The sequence below is a fragment of the Magnolia sinica genome, chromosome 2 (assembly GCF_029962835.1).
Source record: "Magnolia sinica isolate HGM2019 chromosome 2, MsV1, whole genome shotgun sequence".
Taxonomy (NCBI): Eukaryota; Viridiplantae; Streptophyta; class Magnoliopsida; order Magnoliales; family Magnoliaceae; genus Magnolia; species Magnolia sinica.
The window spans coordinates 140,009,278-140,030,892 of NC_080574.1; the positions used below are offsets into that span (position 1 = coordinate 140,009,278).

At 39.3% G+C, this 21,615-nt stretch overlaps 2 protein-coding genes across 2 annotated transcripts; one reads left to right on the plus strand and one right to left on the minus strand.

Moving 5' to 3' along the window:
* The first annotated feature begins 4,313 nt into the window (after positions 1–4,313).
* On the plus strand, positions 4,314–16,836 carry LOC131237974 (sugar transporter ERD6-like 6). Its single transcript, XM_058236106.1, has 18 exons — positions 4,314–4,592; positions 4,720–4,782; positions 4,888–4,977; positions 5,073–5,132; positions 5,249–5,314; positions 5,424–5,489; positions 5,601–5,676; positions 6,290–6,354; positions 6,437–6,529; positions 6,749–6,829; positions 6,945–7,029; positions 8,079–8,125; positions 8,241–8,303; positions 8,388–8,447; positions 8,654–8,719; positions 8,818–8,877; positions 16,200–16,314; positions 16,421–16,836. Exons 1-18 carry the CDS (start codon positions 4,386–4,388, stop codon positions 16,531–16,533), a joined length of 1,476 nt encoding a protein of 491 aa, XP_058092089.1. The 5' UTR covers positions 4,314–4,385; the 3' UTR covers positions 16,534–16,836.
* A 45-nt stretch (positions 16,837–16,881) lies between these two features.
* On the minus strand, positions 16,882–21,461 carry LOC131237975 (uncharacterized). Its single transcript, XM_058236107.1, has 4 exons — positions 20,824–21,461; positions 18,288–18,377; positions 17,933–18,000; positions 16,882–17,198 (listed from the first exon to the last, which is right to left on the minus strand). The coding sequence occupies exons 1-4, from the start codon at positions 21,454–21,456 to the stop codon at positions 17,063–17,065; spliced, it is 927 nt and encodes a 308-aa protein (XP_058092090.1). The 5' UTR covers positions 21,457–21,461; the 3' UTR covers positions 16,882–17,062.
* Between the last annotated feature and the right edge of the window lie 154 nt (positions 21,462–21,615).

Consider the following 21,615-nt stretch of genomic DNA (forward strand, 5'->3'; position numbering starts at 1 on the left):
CAAAACTTCTATGGGCCACATAAATTTTTATACGACAAGCAATCAATTTCTACTGTTTCCTATGGTGTGGTCCACCGGAGCTTTGGATCTGCCTCATTTTTGGGTTCATAGCCTAAATCAGGCTAACGTATAGGATGAGCGGTGTTGATACATCACGTACATCATAGTGGGCCCTATATTCATTTGGCAGCCATCCTCGATTTTAATGCCAAAAAACTAAGCCGTAAACATAGGCGCAGGAAACGATGGGGTAATTCCTGGTAAGTAATTATTACTTATTTACCAGGAAATTACCATTTACTTCAAAAATCAAACAAGCCCTAAAATTACCTGAGAAAATAGATGAATAACGTGGATAAAACACTCACATCACGTTGGGCTCCACAGAGCCCTACCCGGACGGATTACCGTCCGAGCGGGATAGAACGCAATTTGTGTCCATGTTAGAACACTACACCTATGTGAGTAGCTCTTGTCTACAACAGGAGGGAAAAAAAGAGTAAACTAATCCGTCCGGGCGGGTTAGAATGCAATCCGCGTCCGTGTTAGAACACTTCGCCTATGTGAGTTACTCTTGTCTACAATAGGAAGAGAGAGAGAGAGAGAGAGAGAGAGAGAGAGAGAGAGAGAGAGAGAGGCAAACATGTCATTTCACTCATACATCCATGATGGTTGGGTTGGCAGAGAGCTTTCGTTGTGTCTCTGTGTGTAAATTGAAATTTTGAAAGTTTTTTAGTAAAAGGCTGTGGTGGACACAGTTGTACACTGTTTGCTTTTTGTGGGCCATACCATGTCCGTGTGTGACATCCACTCCATTTATTAGTTTCTCTCAATCATGTTAGGATGTGATAATAAAAAATGAGGCAAATCCAAAACTTAGGTGAGACACACTCTAAGAAATAATGGTGATTGAATGCCAACTAATGAAATGTTATTGGTGTCCATCTTGATGTTTATATGCAAACCCTAATTCATAAGGTGATTTTCACCCAGATGAAGGGAAAGCAAAAATATCATCCCAATCTAAAAGGATATGGGATGACAATTCCATACCTTACAATTTTGCAGTTTGCAGCGGATAGCAACCCTAACCATTGCACTGGATGACAATTCCAACCATTGCAACTTCAGAATTTACGGTGGATGATAACTCCGACCTTTATTGGATGACAATCCTGACCCCTATAATATTATAGTTTACAGTGGATGACAATCACAACTCTTACTAGATGACAGTCCCAACTTTTATTGATGACAATTTTGACCCTTACAATTTTATAGTTTCTAGTGTATAACAACTTCGACCCTTACTATATGACAATTCAGACCCTTTAAAAATTGTTGTTTACGGTAGATGACAATCCCGACCTTTTAATATTCAAACCCTTTTAATGTTGTTATTTACCGTGATGTAAGTATTTTATCCACTCCGTTCGTCACTTTTCTCAGATTATTTTAAGGTATTATCCTAAAAATGAATCAGGTCCACACCTCCAGTGGACCACACCAAAGGAAGTTGCAGTGATAATGACACCCATTGTTGAAACCTTTTTAAGTGCCACCGTGATGTTATTTTTTACCATCCAACCTATTCATAAGGTCATGTAGATGTGGATGAAGTGAAAAAACAAATATCAGCTTGATCCGAAACTTCTCCAACTGTCAATAAGTTTTTAATGGTGGACGTTCAATCCCCACTTTGTGGTCCATTTAATCACTTAACCTGCTGCATTTTTTGGCTAATACCTTAAAAGTATCTGAGAAAATCGATGAATGGCGTGGATAAAACATTTACATCACGTTGGGCCCCATAGAGCCCTGCCTGTATGGATTACTATCCGGGCGGGGGTAGGACGCGTTCGTGTTAGAACACTTGGCCTATGTGAGTAGATCTTGTCTATGACAGAGAGAGAGAGAGAGAGAGAGAGAGAGAGAGAGAGAGAGAGAGAGAGAGGTAAACGTAAGGCAAACATGTCATTTCACTACATCATAATGGTTGGGTTGGCTAAGAGCTTTAGTAGAGAGAGAGAGAGAGAGGTAAACATAAGGCAAACATGTCATTTCACTACATCATAATGGTTGGGTTGGCTAAGAGCTTTAGTTGCATCTACGTGTGTAAATTGAAAATTTGGAAGTTTTTAAGTATAAGGCTTTGGTGGACACAATTGTACACTATTTACTTTTTGTGGGCCATATCATGTCCGTGCGTGACATCCACTCCGTCTATTATTTTCTCTCAATCATGTCAGGATGTGATTAAAAAAAAAGAAGAAAAAAGAGGCAAATTCAAAACTTACGTGAGACACACTCTACCAAATAATAGTAATTGAATGCCCACTAATGAAATGTTATTGGGGTTCATCTTGTTGTTTATATGCAAACCCTAATTCATAAGGTGATTTTCACTCGAATGAAGGGAAAGCAAAAATATCATCATATGGGATGACAATTCCATCCCTTACAATTTTGCAGTTTACAGTGGATAGCAATCTCGACCTTTGCTGGATGATAATCCCGACCATTGCAACTTTGCAGTTTACAGTGGATGACAATTCTGACCCTTACTAGATGGAAATCCTAAACCTTGGAATATTGTAATTTATAGTGGATGACAATTTCAAGCCTTACTAAATAACAATCCCAACCCTTGCTGATGATGATCTTGACCTTTATAATTTTGTAATTATAATGTATGACAACCTTGATCCTTATTATATGACAATCCCGACCCTTTCAATATTACTATCTACCTTAGATGACAATCCTACCCTTTAATGGATGAAAATATTGACATATACAATAATGTTGTTTGGGTTATATGACAACATTAGTATATACATTAAATTATGACACACGTCAAAATTCCTATCTATAACACATAGAGCTTCAAAAATTTCATATGCATAATATTATTTCTATCAACCTACAGGGGTGAAGGTACATCAGCACCAATTATGATAGATTCACTTACATTTCGAGTATTTAACTATTGACCTATTTTTTTCTATAAAATATAGTTTGAATTTTCTTTAGTCTTTCGGTGGAATTTGCCACTTGAATGCATCGCATAATCTTCCAAAAAAAAATGACTTAACAGTACTTAAAAGTAATCCTTAAATGAATTGTTCAAACCCTAAAATTTAATTTAGGAGAGTATACTGCACACAAATTCATTTAAATTCAGACAGCTCCTGAACCCTTAAGATATCGTGATCCTGCGATACAACGTATGGTTTAAAGTATATTTCGAGATTTTATGACTCGCGGAGAATGAAGAACACGTGACCCTATCACTCCAGAGACAAAGTCGCCAACTGGACCCTTTCCACAATTAATCCATGACGCCAATTGAATAACATAAATTTGGAACTTGCTACCATGAATTGAATAGGTACAGGAGGTTGCACCTAACATTAACTCTGAGCACTACATTGGTGGGATGTTCAAGAGATCCATCCGGTCCATCATGTGCGTTGCTTCATTTTCACCCCAATGCCCAAAATCTTAGGAAGACCTAAAATCAGGCAAGCCACACCACAGGGAGAAGTTGACAAGTGGACGGCACCATTAGTTGCGTGAGGCCCATCGTTGTGTTTATAAGGTGTCCAATCCATTCATCTAGTGTACCTCCACAGGATTAAGAGATGCCAAATAATTCACGATATTCTAAAGCTCATGTCAATGTGGGCCACGCCACATTAGTCATCAATTTAGACCAGAAGCAAGAGGTGGGACATATGATGGACGGAGTAGATGTCATGTATATAGAATTGTTCCCCCCAACGTGGTAGGCACTTGGAAATTAAAAATAGACACCAGACCAGATAAGCACGGATGGCAATTACCAAACTCTCACACAACTGATGGTCTTCCAGCCAGAAAGTCCAGTCCAACAAACCGCCAAAAGAAAGGTTCCTCACGACCAGTCTACCTGCCCGCGCGACGGATCACTGTGGCGATGATCCGGCATCTGCAACCACTTACAACTCTCCCACATGTCTCTCAATCCAAACCGTTAAAATTGCAGCCTCGCTACAAATTTTGATCAGGATTCCTGCAAGCGAGCATTGGTTGTTCCAGCCGTGGAGAATTTACATCAATCGAACCGTACGTTTGATGGCCACCATCTCATCATTTCCAAGGTAATTTTTGGACCATGGGGCCCAAGATTTGGACGGTTGGATTTGAGGTAGAAGCATGAGGGTGGCGAAAAGTTAAAAAAAGAAAAAAAGATAAAAAGGTAAACGGAACAAATATCCACGTGTTTTTTTTGGTTGGGATTCCCTTGCAAGGTAATCATCATCATCCAGCTCCCCTTCCAATATCACAGCACTCTTCATTTGTTTTTTATTTTTTTGGGAGAAGAAAAGAGGAGAAGAAAGAAGATGAGTTTTAGGGAGGAGAATGAAGAAGGAAGGGCAGATCTTAGGAAGCCCTTCCTTCACACGGGTAGCTGGTATCGAATGGGATCGAGGCAGTCTAGCATGATCGAGAAGCTCGGCTCTTCTGCTCAGGTCATCCGTGATTCCTCTGTCTCCGTCCTCCTCTGCACTCTCATTGTCGCCCTCGGCCCCATCCAATTCGGTTTTACTGTCAGTATCTCTCTCTCTCTCTCTCTCTCTCTCTCTCTCTCTCTCTGCTGCTGCTGCTTCTGTCGTCTTCTTCTTCTTTCTTCATCGCCCTCTCTCCCTTCCTCACTCATCTTTTCTTCTTTTGAAGGGCGGCTACTCTTCCCCAACCCAATCGGCTATCATCAGCGATCTAGGCCTTTCGCTCTCCGAGGTGTGTTCTTTTATGTCTATCTATTTAATCCTCTATTCTTCGTCTCTACTCTTTCCATTGATGTTTTCCCCCCTTCTTCTTCTATTTCTCCTTTGTCTGGAGCAGTTCTCCGTATTCGGTTCTCTCTCCAATGTCGGGGCTATGGTCGGGGCCATTGCCAGCGGTCAGATTGCTGAGTACATTGGCCGAAAAGGGGTAGGCTTTTATTAAAATTTTGCAACATATATCCTCCTTACCTTCGTTTTATTACATCTATTTTAAGTAAAGAGAATTCCGCCGGAAAATTGCAGTCCCTGATGATCGCTTCCATTCCTAATATCATTGGATGGCTTGCCATTTCTTTTGCCAAAGTGAGTTTGATTTCTTGCGTCTTTCCCTTTTCTATTTTCAATTTTGGGATTCCGTTCATGGCAGATGCTCTTTCTTCAGAATTTCTTCTCTTACCAATTTTTTTTTCCTACTGTAGGATTCTTCATTCCTGTACATGGGTCGACTGTTGGAAGGGTTCGGGGTGGGGGTGATCTCCTATACGGTAAGCTTGGTTGTATGGTTCCCTGCTCTCAATTTCTCCCAGATCAAAGATTAGAGCTTCTTATACATTACAAAGACCTTAGGCTATTACTCGTATCAATGTTCTGTAGGTGCCCGTGTATATAGCAGAGATAGCACCTCAGAACATGAGAGGAGGTCTTGGATCAGTGAATCAGGTTAGTTCCTTACTCTCTGCTGATGCTGTTCTAAACTGCCAACTAGTTCTCTGGATGAATGTTACTGTTGACTTGTTCTGTTACATTAATGAGGGGATCCTTTTTGTGTAGCTTTCAGTCACTATTGGCATAATGCTGGCTTATCTCTTGGGAATGTTTCTTCATTGGAGAGTGCTTGCTGTATTAGGTGAGGCTGGATGTAGAGGCCATTGAAGCTTCTGTCAAAGCTCTTTATCTATGCATTGAGGAATTAGTTGTGCGCATTTTATGTAGATTCCATGCCCACAATGTGCTCAACTATTTGACTGATACTTTTTTACTTCTTTTTTCTTCTCTCTCTCTCTCTTTATATATATATATATATATATATACTTTCTCTATAAAGCTTATGCTAGAGCAGAGTAGGCACTAGCTCAAATAAATATTGAGTTCAATTCGGCTATTGCACATTGAGCACACATGCCATTTTGAGCTGGTTTGATGGAGAAATCCGAGTGAGCACGCATCCTGGGGTGTATTGTGCCTTTTGCAATAGCGTGAACATTTCTAACATGATTGGCTGATTTTCAAATGGCTACAGATTGTCATTTTACCCGGCTATCCAATCTAGGCCTTGAGTACTCTTTTGAATTTTTGAGCTATTGATCAAAATCTCAATGTACTTTTTGACTAGGTTCTTCAGGTTTAGAGAAACCCAAGTTAGCTTGCTGCAAGTATTGACTGACTCAATTTGCATTGACTTGATCAAGTGAATTCGTTCATTACAAGTCAATCAAACTTACACCCTTTTTTATCTGCAGGAATATTACCCTGTACAATTTTGATACCTGGTCTGTTTTTCATCCCTGAATCCCCCCGGTGGCTGGTGAGTCTTATTAGTAAACACCTTCTTAACAAGTGCTGGGATTCTTATTCTTGATTCAGAGGTCTCTTTTCTTGGTGTCTAGGCAAAAATGGGTATGACGGATGAGTTCGAAACTTCTTTGCAAGTACTACGGGGATTTGATACTGACATTTCTTTTGAAGTGAATGAAATCAAGGTGTGCATTTGGACTGCCTTCAGTTCTTTTTTTTTTTCCCTTGTTTCCTTTCATTTCTTCAGGTCCATCAAGTCAATCTTCTATTTTTGCACTGTACTTTTGGAGCTACTCATTTATTCATGACAAATATGTGCACCAAATGAAAAGCTTCTGGATGATGTTTAATTCATATGTTGGCAACCTTAAAGCTATGTTCATTTTTTAATTTGCTTCATGCAGAGATCTGTGGCTTCCACAAGCAAGAGAACAACCATCCGATTTTCTGATCTCAAGCAAAGAAGATATTGGTTTCCTCTAATGGTCTTGTAGCTTGCCCAGTTTTATTTATTTATTTATAATTTATTTTTTATACACACGCTGTTATTTTCACATAAGTGAGTAAATGTCAGAACGTAATTTTCATAGTATCCTGCAGGTAGGAATTGGGTTACTAGTATTGCAGCAGCTAAGTGGAGTCAATGGCATCCTATTTTATGCGAGCAATATTTTCAAAGCTGCTGGTAGGTTTAGTTATCTATCTTGTTTCCACAGGCTTCATATTCCGTGGTGATGCATTATATAGTGGTCATGAGTAGCCTTAGCAAGTTTGTTATGCTGTTTGGTTCTGAATAGAGGGTTTTTGGGTCTCCCATGAAACCCCCAGTGGTTTTAATGTGTGAAAGAGATACTATTTGATCCTAACCAAGGGATTGTGGACAGTATCCTTGGGTTGTCAGTATGTACAATTTAGATCCATGGTTTAGAACTCCAGACCGTTGATTTGATGTTACCTAGAATGGATGAACCATGCTGAAAAACTTCCTGATTGGAGATCCAGTCGCCAGTATTGTGTGTGTTTTTTTTCAGTTGAATGTGGGCAGTTGCTGTTTTTACCTTCTTAGCCATCTTTTTGTATGCTACTAAATTCCATCTGGTCCATCCCAAGCCTGGGTAGGGGGTTGATGTCAGGTTTGTCGATGGGCATTGAAGCTTTGCCAAGCAATCACAAAAAGACCCCAAATAGCTGGGACAAGGCTGTGATGATAATGATGACAATATACCATCTAATTGAGGCCTGATTTGAAATAACAGGGTTCTCCTATCAAGGGGATTTTCTTGACATAGTCCATTATTGATGTGGCACAACTGATCAATGGTCTGGATAACAGAACCATGGGGTGCACTTGTAAAAACTGAAGGCTGGAGGATATGGTCTGTATTCTCCTGGCTTAGTATCATGATTCCTATAGGTGAAATCAATACCTGCGTGTAAGAGTTTGACAAATTAGTATGATTTATTTCTGAATTTGAACTTATCTCATTCTTGTCGCCCTTCTCAAGGTCTTACCTTGAAAGTGTTTTTCATATGGTTTACTTTCGGAAATTGATGATCCCCATAAAGTTTCCTCATATACAAAATCTTGTGTAGAACATTCAATTAAATGGCATGGCAGTCGAGTCCCCTAGTATATCCTGAAATCAAAACTCAGACGGCTAAGGAACTATGAGTTGGCTCCTGGTTGACTATTTATGTTAGATGATTCTCACTAGATGGCTGTAATTTGTACAGGGATTTCATCAAGTAATATGGCAACCTTTGGACTTGGGGTCATTCAGGTTATGATCTCATATCATCACATGCGAAAGCATATTTTCTCAACTGATTGAGTTATGATATTGCACAAACAGTTCTCCCCACAATCATTTAATTAGACACACAATATGTATGTAGGTTTTTGCCACTGGAATTACTACTTGGTTGATTGACAAAGCTGGTCGTCGACTTCTTCTTATTGTGAGTTGGAAAGTTTTCACATTTCATTCCGGAGTTTGACATCCCCACTACCTAATTAATGACGAAAGTCGTTTCTTGTTGCAGATCTCATCTTCTGGAATGACAGTTAGCCTTCTGATCGTTGCAGTTGCATTTTATGTCAAGGTTAGTCATGCCATCTCCTATTACCTTGCAGAAAATTTGGCACATTGAGATTCTTGGTTTAGACCTTATTTTGCATAATGGGTGGCTGGGTTGGCTGATGCCAATAATGTGTCAAGAGTTCATGAAACAACTAATCGCTTGTTTGGTTAAATTTATTTTTTTAGTGCTCTCTAATGTTTTTGTTTTCTTTTTCCTACGGACCCCAGGGTACTCTCTCAGAAGATTCTCGATTTTATAGTCTTATGAGCATACTATCACTAGTTGGACTTGTGGTATGCCTTCTCTCATAGAAGATCATTTTGTGGCTTTTGTTTAGTATTTCTTCCACACGTTGTAGCCTTAGTTGTTTAACCAATTGATATTCTATTAGGCATTTGTCATTTCCTTCTCTCTTGGAGTGGGAGCTATTCCATGGGTTATAATGTCTGAGGTATATAATGTTCATCCCCTGTTTCTTTGTACTGAATAAATTCAAGTCTTTTGATATTTATTTGTAGACTACATTTCATATGATTTTCGTCTAGGTAGCCACTTGAAAAAGGACACTTGTGTGGGAAACATGTATTGGACTTTTTTTATCAATTATTTTAGATTGTGTTTGTGACGCAGGGATGAACGTGATGAGGTCGAGCACTGTCTCCCTCAAGAGGATAACTATTCTGAATCCACGGAACTTCTCTAGACTCCTCACAGAGGCTTCTCGAATTCACGAGAAAGAAAGCAAGCAAAATAAAAAATAAGTTCTATAAAATTCGAAATTGATTAATGAATAATTGTCTAATGTGTCTCCTTACACCATTAATAAAGAAAAAATAAACCAAAATTCGTAATTACCAAAAATAGCAAAATTCTAACTCTAATAAAAATCCTAATTCTAACAAAACTCTTTTAAAGTCTAATTTCTAAAAATAAAAATTCTAAACAAACTTTTGTTAGAAGAATCCTAGCATAATTACAAGTTATTTCTAAAAAGGAAGAAAATCTAAAACTCTAAAAATAGAAAAATATTAAAAAAATCGGAATTACTAAAAATAATAAATTTTTCCTAAAAATTCGCTTTTGAGCTGAAAGTGCGCGTTTTCTGACGAAATGGACAGATGCGACCCACTTTGTGGGTCGGTTCACATCGGATGGCCCGTTTCAATAAAGATTGATAGGTTGTGCGCCCCATAATGATACCTAGATCAAAAGTTACGGTCAATTTACAGTCCACCTTCTTTTAGCCCAACCATGCTAGGAACGTATCTGTGCCATGTTCTACATCAGATTCCTCCACTTGAAAAAAACTCGTCCTCAAGTTACTCAAGAGACTTGGCTTATGATTATGAGATAACTTCTGACGCTGATGTTTATTAGCCATTTTCTTGTACTTAGCATTAGACCCTTTAGCTAACACAATACATGTCCTCATGCTTTCCTTGACTTGACTAATATCGATCAGTTCCTTCACTTCTACCTTCAAGATCTCACATTCTTTCTAATAGCATGGGTAATTAGGCAAACTTTCCCCTGAGACAGGATCAATGTGGTCTTGTATATCTCGTATAGGAGACAATTTATTAGGAAGTTCATCGAGCACAATCGCATTGAACTCCTGCAACATTGGTTTCAAATCTCCTGAGGTGATCACAGGCTTCATATATTCTTTCTTTTCAACTAATGCATATATATCTCTTGTTTTCTCACATTGTTTAACAAAAGTCTGTTCAGTTATGAGAGACTGTTCCTCAACTTTAGAAGTCTTGGGTCGGTTCTCCGATCTTGTAGAGACGAGGCTAATCTTTCTGCCATCTTTAGTAAATTTAAATACGTTATCCTGACCTCTATGCGTAGCAATAGCATCAATATTATTTTGCAATGGTCGACCAAGTAACATATGACAAACTTCTATATCGACCACGTCACAAAGTACTTTTTTTGAAAAGCCTGTTAGTACACCCCATTGTCAGTTCACACATCACTGTTGGCCACCCCCACTAGGGAATCGATACCAAGACCTCAGTGTTGAAATGAGGTAAGGATCACGTCACAAAGTATTTGATCCTTATAATTTTTACCAATTGAAAATGAGATAGTGCATTGTTCGGTTACCTCTATTTTGTTGACCTCCTTCATGCATCCAATCGTGTACAAAGATGGATGCTTTTCTGTTTTCAATTGCAGCTTTTCCACCATTATTTTCGACACGAGATTCTCACTGCTCCTGACATCGATGATCACATTACAGACTTTTTGACTTGTAGTGCACCTCGTTCGAAAGATGTTGTCTTGCTATAATTCTATTTCTACCTTTGGCATGTATAACGGCTTCCTCACAATTAAAGTGGTGGCTTGCGATTTATCATCATCTGATGGTGCTCTGCAGAAATCAGGGTTGTGTCGTACAGCGATTACGGGCGGTTGAGCATCACTTTGAGCTCGGGGTGGAATTAGCGCATCCGCAAATCGGTTGAGGGTTGCCTGCAGCCCTTGCATGGTCAACTGACTCTCCCGGTAGAAAGCTTCCATTCTTTCCGAAAGATAACGAATCCCTCGATCACCGTCTACAGGATTCTGGTTCATACCTTCGTTGTTTGTCATCGGCCCGAGGGGAAGCCTCGCTTTGATACCAATTGACGCACGGATGAACGTGATGAGGTCGAGCACCGTCTCCCTCAAGAGGATAACTGTTCCGAATCCACGGAACTTCTCTGGACTCCTCACAGAGGCTTCTCGAATCCACGAGAAAGAAAGCAAGCAAAATAGAAAATAAATTCTATAAAATTTGAAATTGAATAATGAATAATTGTCTAATGTGTCTCCTTACACCATTATAAAAAGAAAAAACCAAAGTTCATAATTACCAAAAATGGCAAAATTCTAACTCTAATAAAAGTCCTAATTCTAATAAAACTCTTCTAAAGCCTAATTTCTAAAAATAAAAATTCCAAACAAACTTTTGTTAGAAGGGTCCTAGCATAATTGCAAGTTATTTCTAAAAAGGAAGAAAATCTAAAACTCTAGAAATAAAAAGATATTTAAAAAATCAGAATTACTAAAAATAGTAAAATTTTCTTAAAAATTTGTTTTTGAGCTGAAAGTGCGCATTTTCTGACGAAATGGACAGATGCGACCCACTTTATGGGTCGGTTCACCTCGGATGGCCCATTTCATTAAAGATTGATAGGTTGTGCGCCCCGTAACGATACTCGGATCAAAAGTTACAGTCAATTTACGGTCCACCTTCTTTTGGCCCAACCATGCTAGGAACGTATTTGTGCTATGTTCTACATCAGTTTGGTTGCACCAAATGTCATTAAATTTCATTATTAATCAGACTAATTTGGTAGAAAATATCATAAAAGTTCATGATAATGGGCACAACCAAGCACGACCTTAATTAAAAACCTAGAAGTAGCGTGTAACATACACCTCACGTTTCAGAGGGGTGAATGCTGCATTCAAGCTATTCATTATTTAAAACAATGATACAAACTAACTAACAAAATACAGTAAATAGAATAAAAAATTAATAATCACATGTTTTAATGCATAAAGAAATTATACATATAAATAAAGATAACTAGTGTATCGAAATGCTATTGAATACCTTTACCAGGCATTGCAATAAAGATAACTAGTATATCGAAATGCTGGTTAACACTGCTTCCAGCAGAACAATTCTCCCCCTAATAGGGAGCTACTTACCCTTCTAAACTCCCAATTTTGTATGAATGTTTTCTAGAATGTGGTGCCATCCTGGTGAAGATGGTCTGCCCTGATACATAGGAACTCCCAGATACTTGATGGGGAATACAGACATGCCACACCCGATTTCTAGTGTGTTTTGGATATCCTGCTATTGATGTCGATGCCCATTATTCTGCACTTTGAGATCTTCATCCTGAGACCAGACGCCACTAAGGATGTCTCGATACATCGATGCTTCTTTGATAGTTCTGTTCCCAAACAATGAGGTCTCATCAGCATAGAGCATGAGTTAAATCACCTCCTTCTGCTAGCCCAAGCTTTGGATAAGACCTAAGCATTGAGCTTTGGATATCATTTGTGATAAAGCCTCACTATTTATCACAAATAACAAAGGAGATAACGGATTATCCTAGTGAAGAACACACTCCCCTTTGAAAAATTCCTTGGGGATCCAATAATTAAAATAGAGAACCAAGATGAGGAGACACAAGCTTTGTTCCAATTCTCCCTTCTGCTTCAAAGCTGATCAACCTCATGAAGAACACTCTCCTTTGAAAATTTCCTTGGGGATCCAATAATTAAAATAGAGAACCAAGAAGAGGAGATACAGGCTTTGTTCCAATTCTGCCATCTGCTTCAAAACCCATGCAATTTTGAAGCAAATAGATAAGAAGTTCCAATTTACATAATCATAGGCTTGTTTCATGTCCCCTTTGTATAAAAAAACAAGGGTACCATTTTTTTTCTGTATAGATCAACCATTTCATTTGTCATAAATGGACCATTCAAGATGCTTCTGCCAGAGACGAAAGCACTTTGGTGGCCTGATATAACCTTCCTGGTAACTGACTTTAATCCTTTTGCCAGCATCATCGAAATAATCTTGCAAATGCTTCCAATCAAGCTGATAGGACAAAAATCAGACAATTTTTCTACACCAGCCTTCTTCAGCATAGAAGCAAGAAACATTGCTCTGATCTATTTTCCCAGCTGAGGCTTCTGGTAGAATTCATCCAGAAGCTAGCATATCCTTTTCTACAATCTCCCAGCATCTTTGACAGAAGATTAGAGGAAAGCCATCAGGGCCGGGGCTTTATCCCCATCCGAATAAAAATCAGCATCTCTAATTTCCCTTCCCTACGAATGGTTTTTCTATTGATTCTACCTGATCCGCTGAAATGGAGGTAAATCCAGGCCCGCCAAGCTGGGGACATGAAATAAACTCTTCTGAGAAAGCAGAATGGAAATAATTGATAAAACACAAGCATAGTTCCTCCCAAGTGCTACGGGTGATGTCATCCTTCAAAACTGATTCGATGCAATTGGTCCTTCGACCACTTGTATGGAAATATGCTGCATTGCTGTTGCCCTGATCCAGCCACTTTTCCCTAGATCTTTGTTTCCGATATATTTCTTCCTTTTTCAGAATATATGAGAGAGGAGATGTCTGCTGCCCTCCTCTCTATCTCTTGCTGAGGTAGTCAACCATTTTTGTCTTCAGTTGAAAAAGGAGCCTGATAGTTTGAAGGGAGATGCATTATGATTATCCCCTAAAGGGAGCCTGATTATTTAAAGGGAGGTCCACTCTTTGCATATTATCCAATCCTCAAACTCTTGAACTGCTTCCGGAGTTGTAGCCACAACTACCATAGCACTTTTCTGGATGTTTACTTGAAGACTTTAAACTGCTTCAAAACAGCATAAAATGCTTTTGAAATTTTTAACCTGCTCCAAGGATTCCTTCTACACAATAAGCATATTGTCTGCAAATTGGGATGCAACAAATTCTCATCTGTCTACCCCAAAACCTCTGATAAGACCCATATTTGAAGCCCTTCCCAGAAACAGACTCAAGATTGCTGCAAGGATGGAGAACAACGATGGAGATAGTAGATGTCCTTGCTGGAGACCTCTTGAGCCCACAAAAGTACCAAAGGGGAGGCCGTTTACAAATGGAGGAAAACTTTGCAGAAATATACTCCACAATCCACCAGATCCACCTAAGACCATTCTTTCTTCCTTTTTTAAACCCACGCACTCACACCCCACACACACCCACACACTCACACGACAGTGGGATTTCACCACAATGGGTACTCGAACCCATAACCTCGTGTTGAAACTCATGTGAGTTTACCACTGAGGCATGAGTAAGGACCCAGATCCACCTAACACCATAGCCCTTGCTTTCAAGAAAATAATGCAGGAATCCCAATTTACATGATTGTACGCTTTTTACTGTCCCACTTTACACAAGATGCCTTCTTCACCTGCCTTTCATCTCAAGTCAACAGAGTCCTTTGTAACTACGGTTTGATCCTAAGTCTTCGGTTTCCTTAGCTAATGCCCCTTGAAAATGATAGATGATTAGGGTCATTACTTCCCTTAGTCTGACCTACAGGAATAGGGGAAGTATATAGAAACTACTAAATTGGAAAATCCCCTTGTGATTATAAATAATTTCAATCGACCTAGAAGTTGTCTTGTGATTCAAAAGCTCGATGAAGATCCTCTTGATGTTATGCATCTACTATGAAAAGCTTCATAAGCCTGGACAGTCTGGGGGAAGGGGTACGCTATAAGGAATCTCAATTCACCAAAAAGAGCATTACAAGTTTCTTTTCATAGATGTGAGATGTCATCTTTCATATTTTGACTTTCTATCCCCTATATATATATATATATATATATATATATATATATATATATATATATATATATATATATATATATATTGTTCTTCTTTTATTATTTCTCCTTCTAAATTTAGTGCTAGGCTCGCTACAGCTATGCATACTATGTTGTCTAATTTACAGAAACTATAGGCACATGTTCAAGAAAGGGTCACCTGCATATCATTCTAATAAATTATACCCTCATTGTATTCTCTTGTATAAGAGCATTAAACATTAGAGGTTACAAAAAGTGTGTACAATAGAACAATGGTCATTGATAGTATTAATAACTTTATTAAGCTCTTAGAGATCATGAGTATCGGATTGTCAATTATCTGAGCACCAACTTTAGTTGCTCTTTGGACAGTATTCCCTCACTTTGATACCAAGATAAGTGCCATTTGGTCATTTCCACCTTATTTAACTGACTTGCAGAATAGTGAATTGAAATACAGACTAAAGGATGTGCTGTTTATTAAAAAAACAGGAATTGCGAAACATCATCGAGAAATATGATTGTACCAGTGAAGTGCAAGTGACATTCTCAGCTTGTCCCATAGTTCAAAATCTGAAAACTTTGACTTGATGTTCAGCTGGGTCAGGTTGGCTCAAAGACTCGTCCTGAATAAACTCAATATTAATAATTATAATGTTAAAAAATAATAAGTTTGTGATAATTTTAAAACTTTTTACATTGGTTTGAGTAATATAAAATATGTAAATAAGCATCAACTCAATGTGCGACGCACTGGATAAGACTCTCACTCTTGATAATAGGTTCTGGTTTGACCACCATCTGCCCTCTTCAACTTTTTTGAATAAAGCGCCTTCACAAACTGAATGACTCGGTTCAAGTCACTGCTGAGTCATGTCACTCAACCAAGTCCTTGAGCTGATTTGACAAGTCTTCTTGAATCAGAAACGAGTCTGTCTCAGGAACGAGTTTCCTGATGTCTCGGTTCGAAATCTTGCTGAGTGAAGATCACTTGACCGAGTTTCAAGTCGAGTTGACTTGACAGTGAGTTTTAGAACTATGGCTTGTCCTGCATATCGATGACCATGATCTCAAGTCAATGCTTTATGAATGTCCTCTGGGTGCTTTGCATAATTAATTGAGATCTGGCTTAAGCCCTTGATTGCTCTTTGCTAGTGTATTTTTGTGTTGAATGTGCTCCATAACACGTACTTGGAAACAGGAAAACAGCATCAGTTAAACCCCCCAAAATTTATTTATTTTTTAAATGATCTGAGTTGTATGATTAAATTCTCCCTGATTATGTGGCTGACCTTAGCTAGACGGTTTTGATCGACAGCAATATGATTTTACTGGTGTTTAATTAATTCACTGTAGAATTGTCCTCTTTAAGATACTTCTGGATCGGTGCAGATACTTCCTGTGAATATTAAGGGCCTTGCTGGTAGCATAGCAACACTTGCCAATTGGTTCACATCCTGGGGGATTACGATGACAGCCAACCTACTTCTGAACTGGAGCAGCGGAGGTGAGCCTCTCTACTCTGTATTTGAGTGCCTTGTCTGTTGTTTCTGTCACTGTTCAGGATAATGTACTCTTTTTTTTTTCTTTTTTTTTTCGTCCTCTCTTGACAGGAACCTTTACCATTTACACAGTCGTGAGTGCATTCACACTAGTGTTCGTGATATTATGGGTGCCGGAGACCAAGGGGAGAGCACTGGAGGAAATCCAGTGGTCCTTCAGATGATCTTTTCTTTCTTTTTTCTGGCTGCTCTTGGATATGATTTGAGCATTGTTTTTCACCGGTCTTGCACACTTGCAGTGACATGCATGTGCCAGTTCCAGAAAACAAAAGCCGTGTAGCTCTACTGCTTCATAATTTTCAATTTTAACTGCTATATATAAGCGACTGCTTGTAAATTTATTTGCCTCGCACCATGTCAATAATGAAGACTGGTATCTTGATATAAATACTTTTCCCATTTATTCAACTAGAAAAAGAAAAAAAAAAAGAAGGAAGTCCGCTATGCTAGCACACACATTTTCAGGATCACAAGGTTCCTTGCATTTCTGATTCATACAATTGCATTTCTTCTGGACTCTTATGGTTACCAAGTTTTCTCAACAGAAAACGAATAAAACCATAAAGCTGACTTGGCAAACTAACTTGCCTTGTTTTGGGCTTATTTGGTCTGTAAACAAGGTGTTGGTAGCAGATGTTCTAAAGAAGATGTGTTTGAAATGGAAATAAGATGAGTGCTTGTTCATCAACAATGTCATTTAGCTCGATTGGCTTGTACAGAGAGGGCAAGGAATTCCTTAAGGTACTTATTGTAGACGCAAGGTCGTTCCAGATGAACGAGGTGACCTGCCTTCTTTATGCGTTGGAGTGTAGCCTTGTCACCCAATTGCCTGTTGAATTATCACACTTAGGTTTGAGGTATTTATTAACAAGTTAATTTGTGATCCAAGGAAGCATATATATATATATATATATATATATATATATATATATATATATATATATATATATATATATATATATATATATATGTTCTCCCCCCTAAAAGCCCTTCCATTTTGGCTGTTTCCTCATGTCTGTTTGCATCCCCCCTGATTCAACGGTTAGGATTGCTGCAGTGGGGACATTTTACTGAATCATATTGCTCCTTTGCATCTCCTTGGGCCGCAAGAATCTCAGTTAGTGCTGAATACAATTAGGAACCATATGATTGCGGATTTGAGGATGCATGGATTTCATCCCATTGAGTTTCAGTTCAGGAAAGTGGAGCCCATGGTTCAACGGTCAGTCAGACCAACCACCCCAGATAGCCATCTATCCTTTGGCCTTTCCAGGGTTGAATGTGGAAGGATCCTTAGTCTTCCCCTGATGGATGAATTGCAGGCCACCAATTGAAGGGTTAGCTCGTCCAGTCAAGGGAATTTCTGGGGGAATGGCCCATTCACTGTGGGGTCCATCTTATCAGTACTGTAGAGATAATTCAATCTTAGGCCTCATTTGCAGAAAAATGATGACCTGGTGATACTGTCCATATCTTTACTATACCCTTTTTTAAGGGTCAGAAATCCAGTCCAAATTCAGAAAGAAGAAGAAGAAACAAAGGGAGGCTTGGCTAGTAACTTACTCTTTCATATTCTTGGCAAGCTCGATGTCGAAAATCTGATCGTTGTCACCCCACAACAGAAGTATTGTCTGAAGATCCGGTATAAAAATTTTAATTTTAATTTTTTTTTTTAAATCACCTTAATTATTTCCTTATCCAAAAATATAAGCTACGGAGATCCAATCATCAGGCGGGTCGCCTCACCATAGAAAACAGTGGATGGACACCTCATTTGTTACAAAATACATGGGTGACACACTAAGATGAATGGATGCCTACCTATCTGATTTTTTTCACCATTTGAATGGGTTGGATAGGATATCCAATATACATGATAGATGTGAGCAAAGAAGAAGAGGGCGGTGTGGCTTAATACCTGGGAGAAGTTGGGGATGGTAGCATCTTTATCGCTGATTACCAAACCATCTAGTAGTTCACCTCTTTCCTTCCTGTTAGTAAACATCACCTGCATATAAATCGTTCATTCATTCAATCAACCAAATCCAACCATGGTATCATTATCTTCTGCATCAGGGGTCTACTGGTTTAAACTTGGAGCCCTATAGGTACTAGGTCCCACCTTTGATTGACCACAGCCCAAAATTCTCACCTAGTCTAATGGCAGAATAGAAGGTCGACCGTGGTTCACGTTACACAACCGACTGCCTTCCTTCTGGGGGACTTTGAACTATTTATTAGGAATTTTGGACGTATCCCACCCACAACAAAGCTCCTTTAGATGAATGACTTTTAAATTTAATTAGGATACTTAGTAATTAAGTAAATTTTGATTGAAATAAATTAGAAAAATAGATGAATGAATGGATGATGAATATTTATATGGAAAGTTGGTAGCTAGCACGTGTATCTGTTTAAATGGACAGTCAGCTTCTCCAATGAGTAGAGGATGGAGATTTAGAACGTGTGGAGCGTATGGTACAGAATGGATGCAGGGGTATTTAAATTTAGTCAGAGAAAATTCCTTTTCATTGTTTTTTTTTTTTTTTTTTTTTTAATAGTTTTTTTAAAAAATCTTCTATAGCGCGGATTATCTTTGTTAAAGGCATACAGAAATTTTGTGCTGGCGTTTGTCTTGGTACTGACAACGCGGGTGACACCAGTTGTCAAAACACATGGGGTGTTTTTTTTTTCTGGAGTGCGTACTACACAAGTTAACTTTTAACACGTGGAATTTCTCTGAGCCCACCATAATTTATGCGTTAGCTCTACACCGTCCGTCAATTTTTTCAGATCATTATAGATCAAGAGACCAAAACTGAGTCACGGACAAAGTACAACTGGACCACACCACAAAATTAAGCAGTGGGGAATATTGAATGACTACCATTGAAACCTTTCCAGGGTCCACCGTGAGCTTTATTTGCCATCTAACCTCTTCACAAGGTCACACAGACCTGGATGAAGGGAAAAACATAAATATCAGCTTGATCAGAGGCTTCTCTGGCCCAAGAATATTTCAACTGTTGGTGTCCAATTTCCGCTATTTCCTTTAATATGGAACTTTGGATTTGCCTTTTTTTTTTTCCCTTCCGCTCTAAAATGATATGGAAAAATGGATGGATGGTGTGGATCTGATAAATACATTATGATGGACCGCGGAAGCTCCACGTGTCAACGCTTTCCGGTTTTCTTCTCTCGCTGATGTGCTGCACCGCACGGTAATGGAACTTCTTCACCTGAAATTTATCGTGGCAATAATCTATTTCTTAGATCCACACCGTCCATCCATATTTTCAGATCATTATAGATTATGATCTCAAAAACAAGGCAATCCAAAGCTCAATTGGGCTACAATGCATCTACCGTTGAATACTTATTATGGCCACAGAAGGCTCTGATCTAGTTGATATTTGTGTTTTCACCTTCATCCACACCTGTGTGACATTATGAAGAGGTTAGATGGAAAATAAAGCTCACGGTGGACACTGGGAAGGTTTCAATGGCAGTCGTTCAATACCGGCCGCTTTAATTGGTGTGGTCCATTTTTACCTTTTAAGTCCATCATTTTTGGACTCAATACTCTAGAATGATCTAGAAAATTAATGTACGGTGTGGATGTAACACATAAATCATGATGAGCTCACGGAAGTTCCACACATTAAAAGTTGTGTTGTGCAGCACGTAATATATTGGTTTTGTGAGCTAGGAAATGACGTGGAGCAATGAGAATCGATGGTATCGATGGTACAGGGACGAGCGTTGATAAATGTCGGTTACTTGGGAAACGGATTGGCTACTCCCCCTGCCACCAGCCAATGGCTGGTGGTCGGTGCTCTGTAGGCCCTACCATGAGGTATGTGTTTCATCCATGCTGTCCATCTATTTTTATAGATCATTTTATATTATGAGAGAAAAATTGAGGTATATCAAAATCTCAAGTACACCACATTACAGGAAACAGTGTTGAATGAACGTTGACCATTAAAAAAGTTTTGGGGGCCATAAAATTTTTGGATCAAGCTGATGTTTATTTTTTCCCTTCATCTGGATCTTTATGACCTAATCAACAGATTTGATGTCAAATAAACAGTACAGTGGGCCTTAGGAGGATTTTAATGGTGGATACCCTATCATTATTTTTTTCCTGTGGTGTGGTCCAATGAGATTTGTATCCCGATAATTTTTTGTATTAATCTATACAATGATCTTTAAAAATGGATGAACGGAGTGGATGAAACAACTACATTATGGTAGGGCCCACGGAGCACCGACCACCAGCCACGGGGCTGGTGTCAGGGGGAGTAGCCAATCCGTCTCCGGTTACTTGGTGTGAAGTGAGGCCCACTTGGAATTTGGGCATCAGGAGGGAGTGTAGATGGATGGAATGGAGAGAGAGAGAGAGAGAGAGAGAGAGAGAGAGAAATTAGGATAGAAAGAGATTATTAATATACCTTGAGGAAGTCTCGGTAGAGTCGATTGGGGAGCCATATATTCTTTTTGGCACCAACAGATAAGAGTTTTTTAACACCCTTGACGTCAGATGGCAGAAGCAGGTCGGAGAAGGATGAGAATCCCAGGCGTTGGAAGATTGTTTGGGTGATGGAGTCAGTCATGGCTGTTACAGAGCCAGAAATGACCAAGGACGAAACGAGGGAAGGATATAAGTGGGCCATGTTGAAGGCAACAAAACCACCGTAGCTGAAGCCAATAACAACGCAGCTATGGATATCGAGTGCCCCTTGGAGAGCCTTGGCCAGGCACTGTGCCTGGAATGCAGGAGACCTATCAGTTGTGGATGTGGTCGATCCACCGAAAAATAAAAGGTCTGGGATGTAGACGTCGTAGTTTCTAGTGAGAGCACCCACCTGGAACTGCCATGTAAAAATTCCGTCAGCAGCGAACCCATGAACCAACACCACCACTCCCTTCTTAACCACCTCCTCATGCTTCTTTCTTTTACTTGAGGATGGGGCCCAAAAGTTCATCACTGTTCCCGGTTCGATTTCCACTGACTTTGGCCTCAGCCCAGCCATCTTCATCACCCCATGCACGAGCTGCTTCTCTGCTGCCACAAAGTTCACCATCTCTATCTCTCGTCTGACTTCAGCGACGCTGCTAAATCCACCTTTTAAAGAAGATAAACGTACGAGATAGTGACAATCGCTGCTTTTTTTAGGGCGCGGCTTCGGTGGGATCCCTCACTGTAGGGCCCATCTTGATGTGTTTTCTATAAATCCACGCTG

Coding starts and splice junctions, on each gene's coding strand:
- LOC131237975 (XM_058236107.1), bottom strand. CDS start 21,456: ATGGTGAACTTTGTGGCAGCAGAGAAGCAGCTCGTGCATGGGGTGATG. Junction 18,378..20,823: donor TCTACCGAGACTTCCTCAAG/GTATATTAATAA, acceptor ATTTATATGCAG/GTGATGTTTACTAACAGGAA. Junction 17,199..17,932: donor CTTGCCAAGAATATGAAAGA/GTAAGTTACTAG, acceptor ATAATTCAACAG/GCAATTGGGTGACAAGGCTA.
- LOC131237974 (XM_058236106.1), top strand. CDS start 4,386: ATGAGTTTTAGGGAGGAGAATGAAGAAGGAAGGGCAGATCTTAGGAAG. Junction 4,783..4,887: donor TAGGCCTTTCGCTCTCCGAG/GTGTGTTCTTTT, acceptor TGTCTGGAGCAG/TTCTCCGTATTCGGTTCTCT. Junction 6,830..6,944: donor GATATTGGTTTCCTCTAATG/GTCTTGTAGCTT, acceptor AGTATCCTGCAG/GTAGGAATTGGGTTACTAGT.